General features: G+C 40.2%; 1 protein-coding gene across 2 annotated transcripts in view; it reads left to right on the top strand.

Moving 5' to 3' along the window:
- deptor (DEP domain containing MTOR-interacting protein) overlaps nucleotides 1–25,980 on the top strand; it is a 37,865-nt gene extending 11,885 nt beyond the window's left edge. For both annotated transcript variants that reach the window (XM_062422362.1, XM_062422361.1), the window contains exons 5-10: nucleotides 8,236–8,414; nucleotides 12,535–12,717; nucleotides 13,861–13,998; nucleotides 16,346–16,416; nucleotides 16,952–17,056; nucleotides 21,616–25,980. In XM_062422362.1, coding sequence (XP_062278346.1) covers nucleotides 8,236–8,414; nucleotides 12,535–12,717; nucleotides 13,861–13,998; nucleotides 16,346–16,416; nucleotides 16,952–17,056; nucleotides 21,616–21,738 — 799 coding nt within the window. In that variant the 3' untranslated portion in view covers nucleotides 21,739–25,980. The remainder of the gene's footprint in view (nucleotides 1–8,235; nucleotides 8,415–12,534; nucleotides 12,718–13,860; nucleotides 13,999–16,345; nucleotides 16,417–16,951; nucleotides 17,057–21,615) is intronic.
- The last annotated feature ends 1,136 nt before the right edge of the window (nucleotides 25,981–27,116 follow it).

The following is a 27,116-nucleotide window of genomic DNA, read 5'->3' as shown; positions in this document are numbered from 1 at the left end:
TCATTTGGTGCCATCCAGAAGAGATCACACCACCTATTGCATACGATCCTTTGTTATAGACTATACAGAGGTTCACACACCTATAAGTTCATATTATCCCCCAGAAAATTGCACTTTTACACCCAACTGAGTTGAGTCCATAAAGTTGAACCTGTATTTATGTCAGTGAAACAGGTCTAGAGGGTTTTTCATGATGTAATTACTCTGTCATCTTGTTAATCTGATCTTTGGTGTGGGCCAATTGCTGTTTGTAATCACCACCCATTTAAAAAATGTATGAGGTTTCAAGAATAACGTGAATTTAGTTTTCAGTTGCATTTGCCATTTGCTTATGTGGCTGAAGCCCTAATCCGGAGACATTTACAGTACAGTAGCCTATTATTACATTTTGACATTTTTGAAGAGGGGAAAAAATTGGCAGAGCTGCTGCTTTGAAAGATTTTTTTGAAGTCAGAAATTCCCGCTCAAGGACGTTTACTCTTCATAAAAACCTAATTTTTACTGAACGCAAGACAGACCTCTTTGATAATTTAACAGTACTATACGTGTTATGTCATAGCCAAGTTATAAATGTTGCAACATTTGAGAACTCACTCTTTTGTCCCAAAAGTTAATGTGTAGAAGCTAAGCCAATGCTTTAAGCTACTGAGGCATTTCAACAGGAAACTTCTTGACACGCTTTGATTTTGCATAACGGATGAATGAGAGTCCAGTTGCTTTTTCGTATAGATGCAAACAATTCCATTCATTTGACATCTTATGCTTTAAGTCATACATTATCTCTGGTGTACATATCCGCATGAAGCATACCGTGCGCAGCGCAGAGAAGCGCAGAGAAGCGGTCAAAAACTGTTTTCCCTCTTCCGGTTGGAAAACACCTGACGAGCCCCCAAAAGGTTACACATTATATAGGCTGACCCGCCAATCATAATCAGACCATGACACACAAGACAATTAACATCAAATCTGCTCTTACATTCCGGCCTCTAATTGTCATGGCCGGCAGACATGGCAATTCAATACAGACAATAATAATAAGAGCACGATATGAGTATATGAAAATGCAAATTTACACTTCTTGTACCAGGCAAAGTTTGGTCACAGGTCTCTCAATAACACTGTTTTTAGTCTGTAGCTTCACAGAACGCACCATGCCCTTTGCATCAGGAAAAATCTCCAACACTTTCCCAAGAAGCCAGGAACCACGAGGGGCTGAGGGATCCATAATGGCAACAACATCTCCAACAGCCAGACTCTGTTTCCTCTGATTCCACTTCTGTCTTTCTTGCAATAGGGGCAGATATTCCCGGATCCAACGCTTCCAAAACAAATCTGAAATGTACTGAGCTTGTCTCCAGCGCCGCTTCACATACATGTCAGACGATTTGAAAAGTTCTGGTGGTAAGGCTGGTTTTCCCTTCAGAAGAAGAAGATGGTTGGGAGTGAGCGGTTCCAAGTCATTTGGGTCGTCAGACAGCTGTGTGATAGGACGATCATTCAGAATAGCTTCAACCTCACACAGGACTGTGTGAAGCCCATCATCATCAAGGGTCTGCTGGTGTAAAACTGAGTTGAGAACACGCCTGACTATGCGTATCATACGTTCCCAAACTCCGCCATGATGAGACCCGGCTGGAGGATTGAAGCTCCATTTAACTCCTGCTGACATTAAAGCTCCTTGAATGCGCTCATGATTCAGCTCACCAACAGCCTCACGTAGTTCTCTCTCTGCTCCAATAAAATTTGTTCCATTGTCAGATCGGATGTGAATGACTTGACCTCTCCTGCTGATAAAGCGTCGTATTGCATTAATGCAAGCGTCTGTTTCCAACGAGTTTGCCACTTCTAGATGAACTGCTCGGCTGGCCATACAGGTGAATAACACTCCATACCTCTTGCAAGTTGCTCTCCCTCTTTTTATCCCCACAGGTCCAAAATAATCAACTCTGACGTTTGTGAACGGAGGCAGATCTGGAACAATTCTCTCCTTAGGAAGATCCGCCATCTTCTGTTCCATGGCCCTGCCATTAAGGCGTCTGCAATAACTGCACTGGGATATGATCTTCCTCACAGCCGCATTGGCATTAGTTATCCAGTATTTCTTCCTGAGTGTAGATAGTGTATGGTTCCGCCCACTGTGTCCCAGTAGTTGGTGCACGTTCCTGAGAAGAAGCTTGGAGATATGCTGCTCCTTAGAAAGGATGAGGGGATGTTTTTCCTCTGACGGCATCGCTCCTTTGCTTAATCTCCCTCCCACTCTTAAGAGTCCATTTTCCAAAATGGGGTCCAGCTTGTAAATGGAACTTTGTTTGCTTACTGTGTGCTTCTCAGACAACAGTGAGGAAATTTCAAGTGCAAACCTTTGCTGCTGACAGTAGCAAATGACAGCTAGCTCAGCCTCGTCCAAATCCTTTGGTGTAAGGACACTGCTCTGCTGTTTAACAGTAGCTCTTTTTCCTCCCACTTGACCAGTCTGCGGTCCAGAGGCCTTTCGCTGACGACTGAGCTCCAACAGATGACCTTTCAACCTTAGGAACCAAGCCACTGCCACTTTAAGTCTTCTCCAACATGAAAAGTAACTTATGAGATGATCAGTAGCATTCAGTGCATCATGAACAGTGACATTCATATAGGCCTCCTTCCTGACCTCTGGATCATCAGAATCCATCCTGACATCATGATTACTTACTGGCCAATCTGCCTCAGACTTCCAAAGAAAACTGGGTCCCTGCAGCCAGCTATGATTTTTTAGAAACTCTGACACTTTCATCCCCCGTGATGCAACATCGGCCGGATTGTCTTTGGTGCCAATATGTCTCCATTGATCAGGGCTTGAGATTTCTCGTATGGCTGAGATCCTATTTGCCACAAACGTGTGAAATCGCCGATCTTCATTATTGATGTATTTCAACACTGACGTGCTGTCCGTCCAAAACACAGACTCATCCAGCTGGATTTGAAGCTCGGCCTTTAGCATGGTATCCACTCTGGCAGCTAGGACGGCAGCAGTCAATTCCAATCTTGGGATTGTTACAGCCTTTAAAGGTGTGACTCTGGCTTTGCCCAGAAGGAACGTAACATGATCCTCACCTCTGGAGTTCTTCAGCCTGATGTAACTTACAGTGCCATAGCCATCTTTGCTGGCGTCTGCAAAGTGATGCAGTTGGCTACATATGGGGTCACCAAAGTTTTCCGGCTTTAAACAGCGTTCAGCTTTGAATGATGACAACAGCGTGACATCCTGTAACCACGTTTCCCATTGCTTCAAGATGTCTGGTGGTATTGCATCATCCCATCCACAGTTTCTTCTACAGAGCTCCTGTTGTAGCATCTTAGCAGACAGAGTGACTGGCGACAGAAATCCCAGAGGATCATATACAGAGCTGGTTGTAGACAACATCCCCCGTCGGGTTAGAGACTGCTGTTTGAATTCCATCTTGAACTTAAATGAGTCTGACTCTACGCACCAGAGCAGACCCAGAGCTCTCTCAATGGGAAGTTTGTCTCTATCCAGATCAAGCTCTTTTAGATCCTTTGCCCTCTGATCTTCAGCAATGGTCTGCAGCACTGAACGACTGTTACTCACCCACTTCTCCAAGACAAATCCACCTCTCTTACACAGAGCGCTAAGCTCTTTGACTCGTTGTTTTGCTGCCTTCTCAGAGCTCAAACTCAGCAAACAGTCATCCACATAAAAGTTTTGCTTAACAGCTTGAACAGTTTCTGCAGAAAAGTCCAAGCTATTATCATCAGCAGTTTTCCTTAGCGCATAGCTAGCGCAACTGGGTGAGGACACGGCCCCAAACATGTGCACTGTCATCCTGTAGACTGCTAGTTCTTTGCTGAGGTCTCCCTCCGGCCACCAGAGAAAGCGCAGAAAGTCTCTGTCTTCTTCTGCCACCTTCACCTGATAAAACATTGCCTGAATGTCACCCATACATGCCACAGGTTCCTGTCTGAAACGAGTGAGGACTCCAAGCAGTGAACTGGTAAGATTTGGCCCTTGCAACAGTTCGCTGTTCAATGACGTGCCTTGATATGTGGCTCCACCATCCAACACCACTCGAAGAGAACCCTTTTTGGGATGATAGACACCGTGGTGGGGTATGTACCACACCTTTCCTGGTCTGCCTTGCGTCTGTTCCAGAGGCACCTTTTCTGCATAGCCCTTTTCAATGACATCATTTAGACAACTTGAATATTCTTTGTGAAATTCTGGGTTGCTCATAAACCTTTTCCTGAGTCCAAGTATCCTTTGCATTAAAATCATGCTTATACTGATTGTTCAGCATGATTTCCAAATTAGACACTGAAATACGATTCACCACAACAGAGGAAGGCTTCATTTCATTACTGCATTTTCCATTTAAAGGCCCATTTATAACCCAGCCCAACACTGTTCTTATAGCGTATGGACCGTGTCCACAACTGTTCACCACTTCCCATGGTTCCAATAACCTGGGAGCATTGGTTCCTATCAGTAGGTCCACATTGGCCTTTATGGAAAAGATGTGAACCTTGGACAAATAAGGCCACCTTTCCAAATCAGCAGCAGTCACCATGTTGTCTGGAGTGACTGGCATCTCCTTCTGTGTGAGAACTTCAGGCAAAGGGAAAAAACTTTTTCCTGCAAGATCTGCAACCTCCATTCCAGACACAGCAAAAGTGGGAACAACCTTTTCCTGTCCCATCGTTTTCAAAAGAAAATTTGTTCTTTTTCCTGTGATGTTCAATCGCTGCATAAGATGCTCAGTGCAAAATGTGGCTGTACTCCCAGGGTCTAAGAATGCGTATGTGTGAATGATTTAATTTCCTTTTGTAGATTTGACCTGCACTGGGACAATGGAGAGTATGCAACGGTCATTACCGGCCCCTGTGCGTCCACATACCTGGGAAAAAGTTGATGGATTTTCCTCAGGTGGCTCCGATGTACGTTGCGACTCAACATTGGTCTTTGGAATATGAAGTGCAGTGGGATGTTGTTGTTCACAAACCTCACAGACCAAGCGTTTCTTACAGTCACGGCTTATGTGTCCAACCTTTAAACAACCAAAGCATATTCCTTTTTCCTTTATGAACCGGATCTTTTCTCTATGCTTTTTACGTTGGAACTGTTGGCATTTCTCCAAGAGGTGAGCACGTGTACAGCAAGAACAATACAATATGTCCTGTCTCTTTGCATTGCTTGTGTGAGCATTTTCTTCAGATGAGTTGACAGGCATTACTGTAGTGGCAAAACTACTTCCTTTCCCTCTGAATGAGTTTGTTTGCATTTTGAATTTGTTGCAGGGTTTTGAAGCAGTTACATTCTGTGGTACAAGTGGTTCAAGATTTCCAAAAATTGGATCAGAAAGGATCCTCACTTGTTTCTCCAAAAATGCAACAACATCAACAAAATGTGCCCTTTGATTGTATTTTTCCATTATATCGTGAGCAACAGCTCTCCACCTTTCACGATATTTATATGGCAATTTACAGACCACTGTTTTCATATTGCTTGGCATGTCCATTTCCTGCATATGAGGAAGCTCTTCCATCACATTACAGCATCCACGTAGAAACAAACCATAGGCTTGCAATGATTTAACATCCTCTGATTTTATTGCTGGCCAGGTTAAACCTTTTTCAATATATGCATTAGCAATCTTATACTCATTACCAAAATGTTCCTGAAGCAGAGCTTTAGCCACAATGAATCCACGTTCAGGATCCATGTGTTGACAACTTTGTACTAGTTCCCTAGGTTGCCCTCTGGTGAACTGTTCCAGGTAATACAAGCAGTCAGCCTTACTTGCTTTGTCCTCCACACCTTGTTCAAATGATTTTATGAAGGCTTTGTATTGAAATGGATCTCCCTCAAAGACAGGTATGTCACGTGGTGGCAGAGAGAGCAGGCGTTGTTGGTTCACCAAAGAGGCTGTGATTTCATTTTGTTTGCACATAATACTCACAATATCACCAAGTGGAGTCTGATCATTTTGTCCATGATTCAAATGTTGTCCGTTTTGTGTCACCCAAGCAGCTGTTTGATCATGCAGCAACCTTTGTGATGTTTCCACAGATGACATTTTTTTATTGTGTTTTGTTTGCATATCTATTGAGTGCCTTTGATTTTGTTGCATTGACCAATCCACTTGCTTTTGTGTTTCAAAGGCTGCAGGCTCATACTCCTTGGCCAATGGGTTGAGTGTTTGTGGTGCCAGTTTCCTTTTTTCCCTTTCAAAATAAGAGTTCATACCATCTGTTGCCTGAGAGCGCCTTTGTCCATCCATAGCTTGTAAAGCTGCCAACATAGCATCAGATGCAGCAAGTTCTGTCTCCAATTCGAGCTGTTCCTTTTTCCTTTTTATTTTTTGCTCTTGTTCATCCAGTGCATGTCGTTCCTTTATGGCTGCCATTCGAGCCATGATTGCAGCCTTTTGTGCTGTTGCTTTTATTTTTACAGAGGAAGCAGTGCATGACCTGTGGCTTGTGAAACTTTTGTCTGAATTTTTACCCACATTAGAAACACTGTCATTTGGATTTATACCATCATGTTCAACACCTTTATCACCATTATTCTCAATTTCAGACACTTGATTTTCATTTGATTTCACCCACATTTCAACTTCATCAATAAATTCATCATTGAACATCATTTTAGCCTTGAACCATGTTTCATGCCTTTCCTGTTCCTCCTGTGGCAACAAAATCATCACAGAATCATGCATACATCTTATTTCATCACACAGTTCAATAAACCCATGTAGAGAACCTTTTACCTCAGACATTTTAATTCTTTGCATAGACTCTTGTATTAATTTCCTTAAAGCACTTGCTTTGTTTAGTTTAACCTTTCGAACAGTTTGTAGTCGGTCGATCTTGTCTGCGAGTCCTTTAACGGAAAGTTTGACCACTCGTTGGGTTTTCCGTGTGTCGCTACCGCCGGCGGCCACAGAGTCCGGTTTGCCGGCAGCAACTGGCGCATGGACACCCGACGATGTGTCCACATTAGTCCCCAAGTCCTCCATTTAAAGTCCGACAGTCCACAACATGTCAATCAAACCCAGTCACATGTTTTTTCACTTCAGCAACCAATGCATTGGGATTACGCCCATACGTGTGCACACTTTTGGATTAGATGGCCATCTCTTATCAATGGTAGCGCTACCTTACCTATGGCTGAAGACTGTGGCCGTGAGAAGTTCTTCGGCGTTATCACCGGCGTCTCCTCGCCCGATCCTCCTCGAGTTGGGTCTCCTCACCGGCGTGTCCAGGTGAGCAGCTGACGCGCGTCCTCCTCGCCCGATCCTCCTCGAGTTGGGTCTCCTCACCGTCGTGTCCTGTCGGCAGGTGAGCAGCTGACGCGTGTCCTCGACCGGCGTCTCCTCACTCGCTCCTCCTAGTGATCCTCCGTCCTCACCGGCGTTTCCAGTCGGCAGGTGAGCAGCTGACGCTCAGCTGATGCGCCGATCGTCCTTCAAGGCCTGTACCATGGCTCTCTGTTCCTCGTGTCCACCACCAAACGCAACAAAGGACCAATTTCCAACCTTTTCTTCGCGTTTAACACCAACACGGGAACAAAAGTCCAACTTGACGCTCCAGCAACTGTTGTCGATCTTTCAGACAGTTTTTGACTTTAATTGTAGAAGCTAAGCCAATGCTTTAAGCTACTGAGGCATTTCAACAGGAAACTTCTTGACACGCTTTGATTTTGCATAACGGATGAATGAGAGTCCAGTTGCTTTTTCGTATAGATGCAAACAATTCCATTTATTTGACATCTTATGCTTTAAGTCATACATTATCTCTGGTGTACATATCCGCATGAAGCATACCGTGCGCAGCGCAGCACAGCGCAGAGAAGCGCAGAGAAGCGGTCAAAAACTGTTTTCCCTCTTCCGGTTGGAAAACACCTGACGAGCCCCCAAAAGGTTACACATTATATAGGCTGACCCGCCAATCATAATCAGACCATGACACACAAGACAATTAACATCAAATCTGCTCTTACATAATGTATATAATTTTTATTATTACAGTAACCATCTGTTACTATGGACACATAAGCCAGAGCACCAACTTTTTAAAACCCAAAAACCAAATGGATTTAGCACATGTTCAGTCTCACCCCACCATTAGACGCTCCTTGGTAATTGTAGTATCTTCAAAGTTGTTAGATACACTGCCTGTTTTTTGTGACTCCGTAACCAATCATATTAACTGAGATTTATTCATGCTCTTTTCTCTCCGTAGGCTGATGAACACAGAGAGCAACCTATTGCAGACCAGGGAGGAGGAGGGCGGGACGTTTGAGCGGACATTGGTGGCCTCCGAGTTCATTGACTGGCTGCTACAGGAGGGAGAGATAGCGACCAGGGAGGAGGCAGAGCGGCTGGGACGACGACTTCTTGAACACGGCATCATCCAGCATGGTGAGGAAGGGTGCTGTTTGAAACTGCCCCTCCCCGACCAAAATGTTGGTTATATAATGTATTCACACAATTTTATGCAATTAACAGATGACAATGATCAGTGAATGAGCATTGGTGGCATTAAAGTAACTCGGTCTTATCTGTGCATCATGGCGACTGATTGTGCTATCTTAGGTCTGATGTTGAGTTCTTTCCGTCAGTCGAATTCAGACTGTCGTCGCACTCTTTCACAGCTCCTCCTCAACATGGAGAGCTTGCCATTAATAGCACTGTGTCACATGTTTCTTTGCTTTGCTCTTTGGCTCTTTGCAATCTGACAACTCCTGTAGATTACTTCTATTACACACACACACACACACAAAACAAAGGTCAACGTAGTCCTAAATGGGAAACTGGAAACTGTAAGTTCAGGACCTGTTCTCGTCCCCTCTTAAAACTCATCACGGCTCTGTTTAGGTTCCTGAGCTGACCCACAATGTGTATCTCGCATTGGTCGAGATTATAATTCAAGTCTCGATTCTCAGTGTCTCCTGTGCCTGACCTGACCTGGCTCAGGGCTACGTTCAAGAGTGAGTAGAGTTACAAAACGTTAGAGTCATAAACTTGAGGAAAATGTCACAGGATCATGAGGTCAGTGAGTTCGGCTGGCTGTGGGGTCAGGGACCATGCAGGGCTATCGTGTTATCAGTGTGCCTGATACATGCACACTTAATTTATATGATATATTCAGCTTGTAGTCTTAGTCGCAGTGGGAAAAATGACTTATAAACTATAATAAATAAACTATTGATAAAGTTAGTTCAACTTATAAAATGAATGTATTAGCAAACCCATTCTGTGTAAACTAGAAGAGTTATTATTAAACGGGCTTATTACATGTTCCTTCAAACTGTTTGCAGTCGTTCTGGTAGTTTATGGGAGACTGAGAGGAAGTGAAAACCTAAGTGTTTTTCTCATTTGTTTTATGGCAGCATTATTGCTCCTTCTTTATGTGCAATGTAATCAAACATGTCGCTCCAAGGTGTGGACTTGTGTTTGTGGTTGCTTGTTAAATGAAGCTAGTTAAAGGCATAATTACCACCAGCTCTTTGATTATCACTGAAGATGTTGATCTCTTTTGGTTGAAAAGGCATCAAAGGTATTTTTAAAACATTTCTTATTAAAACTGTGGAAATGTCAGTAAAAGGAAGTGAATGCTTTTACAAGGTCAAGAACTGTACAGTGCTTTGATTTTTAATACCAGTTAATGTATTACGATCTGTGTGTGTACAGCACGTCCACAACAGTCCACGTTTGGCATTTTGTTAAACAATGGATCTGAAATCATGAATGAGCATCTCTCGGGTCACCACATGACATGAAATTTGATTTGAAGCTGATGTCTGTGGTTTACACCCATGTGTGATTGAATAAGACTGCAGAGGAGTCACATGTCCGTACAGCTGGAGGTTTTGTTTAGTTTTTTCATGAACAAATATTTATTAAACTTATTCAAGTTTTGTATCTGCACATGATCACACAAGTTCACTCTTAGTTTCACCTCATGACACACATGTCATTTTTATAGGTGTACGATTAGGGCTACGATTAACAAATATTTTCATTATCCATTGATCTGTCGATTATTTTCTCAATCAATTGATCAGTGGATTGGTCTAAAAAAAGTGGTGCAAAATATCCATTACTGTTTCACAAGCAAAGATGTCACCTCAAATGTCTTGTTTTGTCTTAACCAACACCAAAAGAACCAAAAGAAGAAGCTGGAACCAGAGAATATGAGCATTTTTTCTATTATAATGAGTCAAAACAATTAATCATTGATGATCAAAATTAATTTTCTGTCATCAACTAATCGATTAATCAACTAATGCAGGGCTCAAAGTTCTCAGGCACCATGCTTAATGTCAGGCATAGAGCAGTTTTAAATTCATATAATGCTGCTGCTTGACATTATTATTAACAGTGGTTTTAAAAAGGGAGGAAATGATATGACAGAGAATAGGCAAAGAAGGTTATTTCTGCCCTATCTTCTTCTGCCTGATCGCTCCTCTTCACACAGTAGGCCCATCTGCTCTTTCACTTCCTCTCTTCCATCTCTCAAGAGCTGTAATAGAGCTGAGCATCTCCAGGGTCGAGGAATGTGCTGCGCTTCAACACACACACACACACACACACACACACACACACACACACACACACACACACACACACACCACACCATACCACACACACACACACACACACACACACACACACACACACACACACACACACACACACACACACACACACTCACACACTGCAGCACCGTGTGTGTGCTGTCACTTCACTTAGTTAATGTAATACAGAGCCTAATCTTCTTCCTGCTGGCCTCACAGAGACTTCATGGTGTCATCCTCTCTGTGAACGCTGCCACACCAGCTCCACTGTATTGATTCTTTATGTGGACTTTGTCTCGTGCATATTGTTATACACCCTTTCTGCTACAGTAGGAGAGTAAATTAATGAAGATATTAAATGATTCAGTTTGTAGATAATGCATTTACAGGCCCCAATAGAAACATATTATAAAGAGAGTAGAGCACGAGATAACCAGGCAGTCTGCATTCCTCATCTCTGCCCTGAGTTCAGGTTCACACATTCATACATATAATGTATAGAAGGTTAGTCTGGTTAGATCCACATTGTGTTTGGTTAACAGTGTTTACTGTTTGACACCAGCAGACCAGCAGAGTTTAGGGCAGGCAGATGTCAAACAGACCTGAAAGTTGCAGTCAAAGTAAATAAAACAGAGTTGCAGACAATGTGCATTAGTGAATTAAGAATAAAACTCACAGAAGTAGTAAGAGTTGCTGTATCAGCAGGCTGTAATCATACTGAGTACCCCTTTATAAATCCTACTTTGACACCGCTCCTGCCACAAGATGTTCCCCAGTCAGTTTGAACTACACAGGAGAGACCAACATTTTAGTCTTAATTCAGTCTGTTATGTATTGTGGAGAGCAGAATTATATATATTATAACATTATGTTGAAGTCATCTGAGGTGGAATTCAGCGTTACTTATTAACTTACTTATAACGAGACACACAGAGTTGGGTTTAAGTTTTTTAGCAAGTTACCGACTGAAAGAAATTAATAAACAAAGTCATAAATCAACAAAGTAGATAAGAGTGTGAAAAAAACGGTTTAAAACTGCAAGAACCATAAGAAAGTGAGTTAAACAGTGACTAGAAGGGGGCAATGGATGCAAACAAGGCTAGAAAAGTAACTTTTGAGAAATAGTTTGAAACATGATGAGTTAGCTACAATACCTCATCTTCTCTCCTTCTCTCCTAGTCTTCCAAATTCTGTCTTGACTTTCGTTTTGTGATTCCGAATATGAGGATAACAGGAAATACTTTTAAATTCTTGAAGAATGTGACACTATAACACTAGCAGGCCTTGAGTAAAATGAAATATTGTTTTACATTGACAAGCTTAATAAATAAAATAAAATGAAGCTCTGGAAACTGTTGAGGTCAGCCGGTCTTATCAGCTGAGCTGTTGAGGTCGATGCTCTTTGAGATCAGTTCATGTTTGTTCAGAACAGACGATGTCAGGATGGTGGACAGTTTGTTTAGTGTGTTTTAGGCGTGGCTTAAGGCAGTTCAGGTGAATCACAGAGGTTTTTGTCCAAGCTTGCCTCTGGAACAATGAGTCCACATGCACGTGCAGTAGTTGTTAAAATAATTAAATTTAATGTGACGCATTAGATGCTGAATCACAACCAGTGTAAAAATGAATTTAACACAACAAAAGATCGGTCTCTTTTTCCCTGTTCATGTTTTAGTGATGGACATGAATCCATCTCTTCATGTCTCACATCTGTCTGACTTTTGCATATTTTATCCTATAAGCGATATGTCATAACAAACAGCAGGTGTTATTTGGTCTTGAGGGTAATTGGGACTAACACCAGGATTTTATTTATTTATTTAGATCTGACATCAGTGAATATTCATCCTGGAACATAATGAAATTTCAAATACTGTTATGCTTTCCACACTCTCTCTCTCTCTCTTTCTCTTTAATACAGTTTTAAAATGAATTCTCTCCATCTCCTTTCTCTTTGTCACCAGTCACCAACAAGCATCACTTTGTAGACGGGCCTCTCCTCTACCAGTTCAGGATGAACTTCAGGAGACGGCGGCGACTGATCGAGCTCCTTCAGGAGCGCAGCCGCAGCATCCCCGAGAGCCACGACAGCCCCTTCTGTCTCCGGAAACAGAACTCAGACGGAGGCAACACCAGCTTCCTATCAGGTAGTCGACATAAGTCCCTGTCTGTGGAGGGATCAGATCTAGTTTAATACAACACCTGTATTTATACTAAATAATAATAAGAATCCTTTAATTACAACCACATACAGCAGAAAATGTTCAATGTGTTTAAATGTTCATGTCTTATTTTAACTTGTGAGTGAAACTTGTTTATTTCTTAGTTTTTGTTATATTTAATAATAATTCAAATATTTCTCCTGGTCAGTGGATTCTGTTCTATGGGCAAAACTACAGTGGCATTTTTACCCTTTTTTACCTTATCTTCTGTTGACACACATACCCACACACACGTGAACACACATACAATGATAACTTGTGTCCTTGGTGGTAGCTGACACATGAAGATAATCGAGTAAGGCAATATTTGAGTTGCCAGGAAGAAGAACAAGGCTAAAAGTGCTGAGTTGTGTTCTTTAGCTACATCGTTCCCATCATTTGACCTCTGAAAAACGAGGAGTAAAGATTCAGTTCAACTTCAATTTTTATTTTGGTTTAGTCATGTCAGATCTTTCTAGAAATATTTTTCTTGGGAACTCTTCTGCATTGGATATTTCCAAAATCCACACACAATTACCTTAAAGGTATTTAGTGAATGGAAAGAACAACTCTAAAACACAGAATATATCATCCAGATCTCCACCACGAATAAACTGTGGAAACAGTATCGGAATAAAACTTTACTAACTCTAAAACTTCCTCAGTTCACCTAGACTCCTCTGAGAAACATGCAACACTCACAAAAGTGACACACAGTACTGATCTGAAAACAACTGTAGAGACAAAGATGTCCTCGGGGAAGATCTTTGACTGAGCTGAAAAGTGATGAAAAGTTAAAGAGGCAGCCTGTTCAGAAAAGTTTTTTTAACTGATTTGACTACATGACACATAAATGGAGACATTTTATCAGTGTGAGCTCTTACAGTAAATATTGGGGCACTAAAAGGCTCTATGTAAACACAGCTATGGTAGTTTTTATGCTCATCAGTTGGCCAACCTGCAGGTAGAAAAGTGAATTAACTGTTTTGTTAGCTTTAGTCTCAATCCTTGTGTATTTCTTCATCCGTTTTATGTTGTGGTGTTTCTGTCTTTTAGTCTAACATCTCTGTTGGTTTCTGTGTTTCTCAGTGAGTCCCACTAAAGAGATAAAGGTGGCAGTCGGTGTTCGTCGGAGCAGCATGAGCAGCAGCTGTGGCAGCAGCGGTTATTACAGCAGCAGTCCGACGCTCAGCAGCAGTCCACCTGTCCTCTGCAACCCCAAATCTGGTCAGATAACACACACAAAAACACAACGTTTTGCACGTCATGTATGATAGTAAACTTAAGCTTCTTTTCCATCTCTTTTTGGACTGTTTATCTGACAAAACAAGACTTTTCAAGACATCTCTTTGGGCCCTATGAAATTAGAGCAGGTATTTTTCATTATTTTTGGACCTTTCAAAGACAAAACAATTAATAGATTAATCGAGAAAATAATCTGCAGATTCAGTAAAGAGTCATTGTTGCAGTCCTAGCTGGTTGAAGACATTTGTTGGAGTGAGCTATCACTAGTTAAACAGCCAACTAGGTGCTGTAGTAAAACAAGAACAAATGTGAAAAACTAACTTGGCAACACTAAGTTGACTAAAACGAAGAATGATTTTAATTTCACCAATGAGTTTTGGGGATTCATCAGGGAAATGTTTCAGTGGACATTTTGTGCACAAGCTGACATATTATTGGCTCCTTAGTGAAGCCTTCCAGATGTTGGTGTTTAGCTTGTTTGGCCAGCAGTGCATGTTTCTCAATCTCAATTGACTTACAACTTGTATTATTTCTTTACAAAACATTCACTCAACACTTACCTAATATTTCACTTTTTACATTAAATGTAACCCTGTTAATGACCTCATGTGAACCACAGATGTGTTGTGATGTGTAATAACATGTAATAACCATTTACGTTATTTTTCACTATTTTGAGATGCACTGCTTTAAAATCTAAGCAGATTTTTGAATGGAGTAGTGACGCCATTGAGCTGTGTGTGTGTTTGAGTATTTTCTGTTTTGTGTGTCTTAACTACTTTGATGTGTCTAATCCAAGCAGAGTCCTTGACAGGAGTCCCTTTGTAGCAGCAGAGCCCCCTCAACATAAGCACTCACACACACGATACACAATGAACAGGAAAAGGAAGGCACACACACAAACGGGGGTATTTCCTCTGTGCTTTATATGAAGCTCAGTAATTATGATGCATGCTACAAGAAGAAGGTAAAGAGTCAATATTTTTAAAATTCACAGTAGAGGGTTCAAAAGTGTCCCAATGAAGAGTTTTGTGGCTCATATCATTTCTAGTTTGTTTTTGGTAAACAGGACAGATAAAAAAGATGTTGGTGTCTGATATGAGGCAGAAATTACAGATAATGGGATACTAAAAATATGTATCTGATCAGATCAGGGTTTCCACAGAGAGATTAGGGAAATGTGCAGATGAAAAGGATAAATGCTCTTTCTCACTTGACTTCCCCTTTCTCATCAGATTAGAATTAAGTGCTAAAAGATGGTCAACATGGCTGCAAAACACACAGGCTAAAAGCTGTCGCTGCTAGCAGGTGATCTGTGCTCAACTTTGTGTGTAGAGAGAAAATGCATGTGAAGTAATTTAAGGTTTATCTGACAGAAAGAAAAACTGAGTAAACAGTCAATTGGAAACTGTGCAGAAATATGTAGTCACTTTTTGTCTCAGATTTATAAGGCAGTGCATGCTCATGGTTCTGGTTTATAAATCTCAGTCATTGTGATACAGCTGCACACAAGCTTGTTTTTATTGCCCACATTTAGCCATATATAGTCACATAATTGACGTAAACAAGAATTCATACACACCACCAGCCTTTTTTATAGAAGCTACAGTATAGCGTCATTAGTTAATTCATCACACATGTGCCTGTAAACCATCATCATTGCTCAACCTTTAAACTTCAGAGACATAATCAGTGTTACAAAGTTCCTCATTTTTAAAGAACAAAATGAACAAAACAAAAACAAAGTAAGAAAAAAAGGGCGGAATAAAATTGAGCTTGAAGTAAAGTTTATTAACATACTGTTGATTGGCATATACTAGAAACATGTGTAGACTCACCTTTTTCTTCCTTTCATCATGTTCACACTAAAAAAAACTGTCTACACAGTCTGCAGTAAGTTTGACTGTTGTACTCAATCTTGGCTCAGGTTCAATCATTATTTAAAAAAGGTATGTATGTATGTATCCTCCCATCTCTGTAATTTTTCCATTTTTATTATTTTTATTTCAAAAGTGAAATCAAAAATCATTTTTGAGACACACAAGGCTGTTTAGAGTCATGTTGAAGTGTTTGGGGAAGTTGGAGGAGGGGAAGAGGAGCTATACTGTTTCAGGAAGCAGGGAGCCTCCAGGCCCTGTTAGCATGTGACCGACATTAGCACATTTTACACACAGACATGCTTTTAACTAACAATGTTGTGATTATGTGTTTGTGTGAGTCTCTGCATGTTCTTGCCTGCCTGCGGATGTATATGTGTGGTAACCATGTATACTGTATGTGTGTGTGTGCAGATTGTCACAGTGGAGATTAACATTTCCTGTCCCAACAGTTCTGAAGAGGCAAGTGAGTCCAGAGGAGTTCCAAACACCAGGAGGACCTTTTATAAAGAAGACATTCACTGTAAGACATGGACACACACACACACACACACACACACACACACACACACACACACACACACACACACACACACACACACACACACACACACACACACACACACACACACATTCACACGCACAAACACGCACAAACACATTACACACACATTACATACACACACACGCTGGTGAGTGTAGCAAATCTTCCAGCCACTTGCATATTTTACCAGCATTTGGCTGGTGACTGCTGCTAATTTTGTGCCCTGCACACACTTGTAGATACATGAAGTAGGACACTCAAGTCATGTGCAAATGCACACAGCTCAATCACATGCACACACACACACACACACACAAACACACACAAATTCGCAGACACATGCTCATTCATTTTCTGCACTTTTTGTTAGATAACCAGATAGCCAGAGGGTCCCAAATCAATCTTGCAGCATCATACGGCCACAAATCCATAACAAATCTCATTTTTTTATTACTTATGTGTTAAAGCAGTGATATGTCGTTCCATATCGACATTTTATGTTGTTCATCATCAGATTGTAGGTGATGCTGTGGGCTGGGGCTTTGTGGTTCGAGGTAGCAAACCCTGTCACATCCAGGCTGTGGACCCTGGTGGACCTGCAGCTGCTGCTGGCATGAAGGTAAGAACAGGACAGATGTGAAGCCCAGTGAGTTATAACATACTGATCAGGTGATGGACAGGAGTGTAGATGTTTTAACTTGTGGCGTATCTAGATCAAATTTATGTTGAAAGTTTTGATGGAGGGGGGTAAGGAGGTAGAAACAGAGGGTAGCGGTATATAAGGCAGGGGAGAAAAGTTGTAAAAAAAACAAAAATTACATTACATTAAAAATGTTTAATATTGATACTTCTGTCAGCCTCCTGTATATCAGTTCAATTATTTGCAGCAATAAGAATTTTGCACCACAAAATCAAATACATCCTGAAATTCAAAGTGTGTGCCAGTAGTTGTTTCACTCGTGTGAAGTTGTTGAGGGTGGATTTTTTTCATTAACTAGATAATGTGTGTATGAGAAGTGATGAACAAGAGAGAGTGATAAAAAGAGGAAGAAAAGGGACAGTGTGTGGAGGACTCCTGCTGCTTCAGTTTACATGAGGAGGATGATCGAGACAGCAGCAGAGAGATGCTGTTGAAAGCAGGAGAAGTGTTGTGCATGAGAGCAGGGTATTGCTGGCTGCGCTGCCACAGCTGGCATGAAGGTATGTAAGCAGAGGGGCAGCAAGGAATCCTGGGAATGCAGAGCGTGGCGATTTTAACCACAACACAGAGAGAACAAGGACTGAATGAAACAAGTGGCACGAGCCGGAGGAGCAGAAAAACGCATGACTCAGAAGAGAAAACTGGAAGAAAACGCATGAAGCTGTTAGACATATAATAAACTAACAGTTGAAAATCATGTGCTTTTAAAAAGTCAGCTCTTTAGTCATTATTTAAAATGATACATTGAACATTCAAAATGTTTCCAAAGGCACTAAGAAAACTGGATTTTATGTTATTTGTCATTTGCCTGAAATGATGTTGCATTTTTTTGAAGAGGGGAAAAAACAAGAAATCTGCTTCTGCAGGGTTTTTTTTTTTTTTTTTACACAAGTACTGTACTGTTGTTTTTTCCCCTGATGGCAGCAAAATTCAGCTTGGTAAAGGAAAGCAGAGGATGTTAAAAGAGTGAGGTCAGAGAGAAGATGCACAAGCTGACGAGTGAAGCGTGTGGAGGATGAGGAAGGAGGCAGAGGTAGAGTAACTTAACTATTAGGACTAAAAGAGGAAACGGTCCGTGGAAATAATGTCACTTCTGCTTTGATTACTGTCAGCTGTCATATTTTATCATTATGGAAACACGTGCAATGGTTCACAGTTTGGTCATAAAAGCTGTCGACGCTCATAAAGTGTGTGTTTATGCTTGATTAGCTGTGTTGACCGGCATGTGGACTGATTGTGTGATCTACATCCAAACATCATGTAACCATTGTACTCCAAATCCTCTAATTTCCGCTCAAGTGTGATTTATTTTTTAAATCTTATTTAGATTCATAGGGAACAGGAGGTTTTTTTTTTTTTTGTTTTTTTTTTAACAAAACAAAAAAAACAGATTGAAAGCAGAATATCAGTTTCTGGATACATTATTGTCACACAGTATTATCATTGAAGCCCCTGATAATTATAGTAGATAATAGTTATTAGTTATAAGGAGTTTGTTGCTCTCCCTGCTGCTGCTAGGTGCTTTGTCCTTTTCCACCCCACCTGAGTAGTTTTATTGATGGGTAATCAAGCAGTAACACAATTCAGGAAAGGGAATGCCGTGTTGGCACTGCGATCTAGGCAAGAAGTGAAAGGAGAAACATAACACCCAAGAAAAAACATTGCAAGGCTTTTCAGCATTTCTCATCATATAGGCGTTCAAACACTGCATCTCTGTCTGTCTCAACCACTCACATCAGCGCACATCAGTGCACATCAGCTCACATCAGCACAGTCCTGACCATTATGGATCTGAGCGCTTATATAACTGCCTGAAACATCACTCTTCTGTCCACTTCTAATGCACTTTTATAAGACAGCAGGTAGAGCAAGGTGTGTGTTTGTCTCACTTTGTATCCATTAGGGCGTCCGGTGCCGTACCGCATGTTTGCAGATCATTATATGTGTGTGTGCCGTTATAGTATGTGTTGCTCAGACTCTCAGCCTCATTTGAAAGCATTTGAACCTTTTTAAAAATGAACATTTTAGATATAATATGCTCAGACTTGAGCTTAGATCACTACCAACATTTCCAAATGTTAAAGATTTGGATCCTTTTTAATGAGTTATGATGAAAAACACAAACATTCACTCATAGACATGCAAAAAAAAGGTTTAAATCAGCCCCAGAGACTTTACAATGTGTGTTCTCCATTCAATCATTTACTGTTTTTGACTTTCTGATTCCTCAAGGGACATTCATTCAACCATGGCTTCAGGTTATCCATCATCTGAGTATTTTTTTTAAAGAAAACGTAACCTCTACATTGCAAACAGCTGTTATCGCCACATGCAATTTGAATATCTCAGCACGTCTGCTTCACATGTGTTTATTCTCCCTCTTGACAACTTCTCCCAATGTCAGTTTATGTCTTTCTTTCTCCTTTCTTTTTTCTTTGTGCGAGAGTGATTTTTTTAACCCTCTCACTGCAAGGAACCATTCAGTCCAGTTGGGCCCCAGCCAATACTAACAACCCCACAGCCTGAAAGGAGAGAGGCGTCAGTGGGAGAGAAAGAGGGGGACGTGTTAGGAGGGAGTTAAGAGACTGTAAGGAAAGGTGGAACGATGAGAGAGAAAAAGAGAAGTGAATAGAAGTAGAGAGTCTGTCCAGGTGTGTGTGTGTCTGTGTGAAGGAGAGTGACTTTGCAAGTGGTGCGATGTGGACTGAAGAGGTTTAGATGTGATAACAGTGAGACTCCAGCATTCCTCTGCAACACAGGATTAACAGTCTGGGTTTTTTTCCTTCCCTATATCCTCCTCTTAATCTCTTTTCTCCCCCTAACCCCGTCTGATTACTTTGATCTCTGGTTTCCTGACATGGTTAGGAAAACATTTAGGAGAAATTTGCTGTAAAAATAGTAACCTCCAGCTACGTGTACAGTACTCACTATTCTCAGTTTTATACCATGTAAGATGATACTATGTGATGTATGAGTCCATGAAATGCTTCTGTAAAACATCAGCAGTTTACTCACATTGTTGACTCATAGGCTATATAAATGTCTAAATAATTACATGAGAAGCTGCTTCTTTGTTCTTTTTGACATGCATCATGCTTTTTTTCTGCCTCTCATGGAGCTTTGGAAAACGTTCAGGAACACGCCTTCTGGGATTGTGCTTGTATGTGCACATGTAATACCCTGAAGAAAAAAAAAACCGCAGCAGAAGCAACAGCAGCATTGTGTTGCAAGAGCAGCAGCCAAAAGGCAGCTTTGACAACAAGTCTTGTTTTTATCAGAGCTGCCAACTTGGAGCAGGGGTTAAATGACGATAAGGAGGGTGGGGTCCAAGCGTGACAGAGGAGTGATTGGAACATGGCTGTCATGTTGTACCTGGTGCAATTTAGTTACCACTTTATGTCAGGCTGCGCTATCAGTGTTTATGTGTTTCTGTGGAAGCTGTGTGTTTGTAATATCTCATCTTGGCATACTGAAGCCTTATCTGTTGAGTTAAATGTGTTCATCTGTGAGTCTGTGGGATGTGAAATGTTTCTTAAGGGAATATTCAACTGAATATAAATCTTTGAAGCTTCAGGTAGTCAATACCTGTACTGTAGACTTAAAATGTGGCTCTGAGGAGTTTAAAGCTTGCTCCTTTGTGCAGGACAACAGCCTGGCTAGATTAACTTGCTGGAGGGCCTCAGGGCAAAAATGAGCGCATGTGCCCCTCATCCAACCCTCTGTGCAATGAGCAGTTTTTTCTTTGCTAGAATATCTGATGGCAATTTTACTGTGTGATAAAAACATACATTTAGGAATATGGAACATGTAAGCACAAAACTGACCTAATAAAACGTGTTTACTTTATTGTGAGAGTTAAATAAGAAGATCAATACCACTCTTGACATGAAGGTAGTATCAGTCTTTTCATCTAACTCTCGGCAAGAATACAAACAATCCATATTTCCCAAAAATTTCAAATCATTCCTTTAAGGCTTTCAGATTGTTAGTTGGTGTGTTTAGTGATGTATTTGTAGGTCCAGAAAAAAAATGTAGCACTGAATAAATGACCCTGAAGTTCGGGTTTCCAGTGTAGTTAGTTGCCTGTGTTTCCTGGTTAGTAATCCAGCATTCAACAACACTTGTACTCATGTTAGATTTACATAAGTTTCAAGAATTCGAGTGGTAACCATGAGTCACAGTGAAAAACATCTCCCAGAGAGACTTTTAAAACCACTCCTGCAACATAATCTTATACCCACTGTTGATCAAAATATCCACTATGATCCAAACACTCCCTTACACAGCCTTTAAACTCCCTTAATATCCTTTAAAAACCTATATTTGTCTCTTTCTTTCATGTCTCTCTGGTATCAGTCCATCACTTCCATTCCCTCCTGTCTCTGGCTCCATTTTAACTTGCGTAATTCGCATAAAGGTTAAGAACATTACAGCCAAAGCATCAAACATCTCTTCCCTTTCTGTGTGTCTCTCTTCAGGTGTGTCACTTTGTGGTGTCAGTGAACGGACTGAACGTCCTCTCCCATGACTACCGGACCGTCAGCAACCTGATCCTAACTGGACCCAGGACAATCGTCATGGAGGTGATGGAGGAGGCGTGATATTTACGCAGAGCCTCATAGAAGAGAGGTTTAGCATCGACCTGGGGACTAGAAGGTTTAGTGCTTAACCTCAAAACCACACAGATCAAGAAATTGGATGACTCAAAAAGGACCTCGCACTCTTTCTGTTCCAATGTTGTTTGGAGAAGGTGGATGCCTGAGAAACTGTGGTTGCAAGAATGTGGGAAGTTGAGTCAAGTATGTGATTCAACCCTTGGACACAACACGCAGGTTGTTCTCCTTTTTTTTTTTTTTCTTCTTCTTCTTAGAGGTGCAAGATCCCCCACTCCCACAGATCACGATTCAATAGCTCCAGTGTTTCCACAAAGATTCAGTCTCTGACTTTATGTGTGGAGGAAAGAAATCCACATCTCCTGTACGTTTGACTTTCAAGCCAAAACTGTGCAATGAATCTGTTGCTGAACTCAATGAGAGTGTTTAAAAGGATATCATTAAAATCTGAAGATGAACAAGTAAAAGCTGCAACTATAAGAATGAGGAAGAATATTTCATGTAGCCACATTAAGTGACCTCTTCCCCAGTTAGTTTCCAACTCTTGACTGGAGCCCCTGGTTTCTCTGCAGCGCCCTCTGCTGGGAAGAAAACACAGCTTTGATATGAAACTCTTTGGTTTCTGTTTTTTGGATGTTTTTTTTCCTAGCCTTCGGAACTACCTAAAAAAAATAAGATAAATTTGTATTCTTGTCCTGTGAAGAGTTACCCACAATATCACAGGTAACTGAGTCTCCAGGTGTATGTCCATTTAGTTAATATTTGTTAGTGTACATAATGAAAATACAGTTTTAAACTGTATGACATTAATAGGCACAATGTATATAGTTACCAGACGTAACACAAACAAACTGAGAGGAGGCCGGCTTTAGGAAGGCAGCAGTCGTACCATTTTGTAACATCACTACTATTCAACCTAAAACTGCTTCAGCACTGAGATCATATTAGAGTCTTTATAGATGATAAATAGGATGAATGACCCTGAACTCTAAAAACTTCTTTAAGATAGAGCATGATGACAAAATAGTTAAAACCGTAAATCTTCAGTTATATTTCTCAGCTCTTAAATACCTTCAGTGAAACTCGACAATAAGTGTTGAAGTTATTGTTGAAAAAACAAAGAAAGAAAACATAGGATGTTTTTCATACCAGTAGAAATACCAAATCAGTTAATGGGAGGAAAGTCACAACCGGACAATTTACAGATTTAAATGTAGTAAACAGTAGATTATGTGACCTTGAATAGAACTTGTATCTATATACTTAATGTTGGATGGAAGAATAGAATGATTATATGAGCACTTGAGCCATTAACAATAGTTCTAATTCACAAAAGCACTTAAGTGATGAAAGTTTTTCAATTGGAATTTATATAATAACTTTATATAGCACCTTTTAAAAAAAGAACAAGTTTACAAATTGTTTTGACAGACAAAGCTAAAGCAGGATATTCAGAAGGCAAAATAAAAGTAAGTCCAAACAAAAGATAGACAAAATAAAGATAAGGTTAAAAGAAGACGAAAGAAAAAACAAAACAAAAGCAGAGAGAAGACAAAGATGATGAAAGACAAAGACAGTAAAAGAGATGAAAGACAATAAAATTAACATTATAAATACAAATATGAATAAATACAAATAAAAAGAATACGAGCAATAAAAGATGACATCACATAAAAGCAAGTCTATAAAAATTGGTTTTAAAAAGTAATATAAAGTGAGTTGATTCTGTGAGTCTTATCTCCTCATGCAGGTCGTTCCAAAGCCGAGGGGCCCTGAAGGCAAAAGCATGGCCACCTTTAGATTCAAGACTCGACTTTAGAACAAACAGATGGGTCTATGGCTGCAAACTGGCTTGTATGAGGTCAACATTTCTGTTATGCATCTTGTGGCCAGACCCAGACATGCTATAACAGTGATCAGTAAAATCATAAAATCAATTTTAAATCAAACGGGAGAAGCCAAGACTGTTTTGATGTGATGTTGCTTTTTAAAACCAGTAAGACGCTGAGCTGCTGAACTAGTTTGATATGAGAGTGACTTTTTTTTTTTTTTTACTGTATATGTACATTATATACCTTGTGTGTATACAATCTGACATCCCTGATTTGAAACTAATGAGAGGGAATAACCTCCCTCCCGCTTGCCCCCTACATCCCTCATTATCTGTGTTATATAAAATGTTATAATAATCACATGTATAGTAATTACATGTCCAGTATGATCAGTGAAAGTTCACCCAAATAGAAAAGATGTTTTCTCACTCCTGTGCAACTCAGCCATGCAGATAGCTTTTGTTTCAGTAATGAGATTTCTTCCTTCTTTCCAATACAATAAAAGTGAATTGAATTTCTAGTCCTCACAGGATTAAAACTAAATTAAATATCTCTCCAAACGTATGGTCCCTGTTACATCATAATCTGGATAAAAAGGCTGTAAATATTTGTCTTTGGAACAACTTTCTGCTGAAGAAACTGTCCTGATTAATACTGTCAACAGTGTGTTGTGTGGATATTTCAGAGCTGCTGAATTCAAATTTCCTCTTTTCAGTGCCGTCAGCAACACAGACGAAATTCACTTTTCTATGAGGGTGGTGGTAGAAATCTCAAAGAAGGGTATCTTAAAATCTGAGCAAATAAAACTGAATCTAAGTGATTAGATGCCATTAGAAGAACAGTAAGTAAGAAAGCTTTAAATCCATGTATCCTAAAATTAAACTTTAACAATTTAAGCAGGCTTCAGCTTTAGATGAATAGATTTGTACATTATTATCTTCCAGCTAACATCAGAATTGGGTGTACAGTGCAGTACACGTGTAGACTGTGCCGTCATGTTATCCTGCTTAGATATAATGTAGCATGGAAGGATTATATTTAAAACTATAGAATAATAACTAAAAAAAAAAAAAAAGCATGGATATGTGCTGCTCATATTGCTTATGTTTCTGTAATCCATGGTTGATTCCTCAGTAAACACTGCTGTTTACTTGTGTTGGACTAAAACTACACTGCCTGGTTTAATGGAAGTATACTTGGTTTAGTCCTGCAGTTAAAACGTATCACGTTCAGTAAATTTGACATTTTCTATTCATGGTGAACATTTATCCGGGAAGTCTTTTTTTTTCTTTTTTCTGACAGACAGTAAAATGAATCTGTAAACTGCCTCCAAATGTCTGAAGTGAGTTATCTACTATAGTGACCATCTATTTCAGTGTGCTTTGATGTTGTGGGCAGTGAAATGCATGACTCTTATAACTCTGCTCACAGTATGTAGCATTGGCTTCTAATTCAAAGCTTTTCTTCTGTCTGTTGACAGAGTTATCTGACTAATCATTTCTGAACTAAAGTAGATTCGATCTTTGCTTCCTCATCTCCAGGAGGACAAAAACCTCCTTAACTGCATAAGTATGAAGTTTATAAAATGTGTCATACTTTAGATCAAGATGATCTGTGACTTTTCCTTGGACAGTGGTAATATTATGTGCTTTACTTACATTTTGCTAAACATTTTGATGTAGCTGCTGATCTCACAGCTCATGTTGTGTCATGAACGATACCATACAGTATACCGTTTTTCATTCTTTTCCTGTTAAGTTGATTTTTGTTGACTGGTTTGCTGTGTAAAGAAGATATATTAAGGGACCCCAGAGACAGATTTAATACACTTTTTTGAATTTTTGCAGTTTAATTTTTCCACAAAGCCATTCATCAGTAAGTAAGTTAATAAGTAACTTCTTAGAAACCACAGTGACTCGAACTGTATTTTCAATTCATTTTCATTAGTCTACAGTTGACATGCCATTAGGCATTAATTCATATCTGGGATCAGCATGGGTTTGCTTTTTTTTTCTAACATTGAATATTCGCCTACCTGCACTTTTCAACCCTGTATTGGTTCTTTTTTATTGTCTTGACAATAATCTGGGGTTTGTGGAAAGTGTCTGACTGCCTGAAGACGGGTGATTACTTTTAGGGGAACAGAAATATGCCGAAGTGAGGCTGTTTATAAATGACAAATCTTCACTCCGTTTATAAATGTATTAAACTCTTCAAGTTATTTTATGGTTGAAAACGGGTTCACTGACTGTTCAGAGATAAACCAGAAAGGATTTGCCTTAACGTCTTATTTTGCTGCTAATCAAAGTTGGTGGTCATCTAATCTCTCGCTCTGCTCTCAGCTCTGTCATCTCTGTCATCTCTGAATTTGCATATTAAAAGTCATGTTGCACCTGGTGATCACGCTTCAGTTTCAGTGACAATCAGTGTTTTATTGACGCCAACTTTTGTATAGAACAATAGTGGTTTCAGAAGCAAAAGTCTGACCGAATGTATCTCACTTACATCTTATACATTTGTGCTGTGCGTTGTCATTTTTATACTTCATCTTTAAGGATGGGTTCACTTGTTTAATTAAAGGGATTCTTTGCTTCATTTTCACCTCACAAGGCTGGAGTAACGGCCCAGATATGTCGTGCAGGTACAGCTCTGTGTGTGTGTGTGTGTGTGTGTGTGTGTGTGTGTGTGTGTGTGTGTGTGTGTGTGTGTGTGTGTGTGTGTGTGTGTGTGTGTGTGTGTGTGTGTGTGTGTGTGTGTGTGTGTGTGTGTGTGTGTGTGTGTGTGTGTGTGTGTGTGTGTGTGTGTGTGTGTGTGTGTGTGTGTGTGTGTGTGTGTGTGTGTGTGTGTGTGTGTGTGTGTGTGTGTGTGTGTGTGTGTGCGTGCGCTCCGCAATATTAGCTCACAGTACCACAGTCTGTTTTTGACAAAGCAGGTAAAGCTCATTCTGATGTTCTAATGTATAAAAAAGTTGATTAAGTGTTTAATAAACAAACTGATTCTTCTCTGTGCTTGTGCTTTTCTCTTCAATACTAGTGGAATAATTTGCACTTTTACCCGAGACAGGGATCCTTTTTAAAACTTTTGGACCTGGTTGGGTCTGTGTTTAACTGCTTATCTGAAATAACATAGAAGTAGATGTTTTATTTAAATTGAGACAATCATGGGAAAAAATATTATCAACAGGAATATAAGTGCAGCTGTAGTGTCCTGACTGAACAAAGTTATTCTGATTAAATCAGGCCCATCATGTTCTTCACTCTGCACAATTAAATCAAGGGGCAATTTTGACTTAAGAGACAGATAAAACGTCAACATGTAGCTGCAAACACCTTGCTTGAGTTGTCCTTGTGAAACGGTCCCAATTCTCTCTCTCTCTCTCTCTCTCTCTCTCTCTCTCTCTCTCTCTCTCTCTCTCTCTCTCTCTCTCTCTCTCTCTCTCTCTCTCTCACTTACTCTCACTCTCACACAATCATCAGATATCCGGAGGCACTGAGGATCAAAAAGATAAAGAGGATATAAATCAGATCAAATCAA

The sequence above is a fragment of the Scomber scombrus genome, chromosome 7, assembly GCF_963691925.1.
Source record: "Scomber scombrus chromosome 7, fScoSco1.1, whole genome shotgun sequence".
Lineage (NCBI taxonomy): Eukaryota > Metazoa > Chordata > Actinopteri > Scombriformes > Scombridae > Scomber > Scomber scombrus.
The sequence above is the reverse complement of the archived record's forward strand: the minus strand, read 5'-3'. Positions and strand labels throughout refer to the sequence as shown.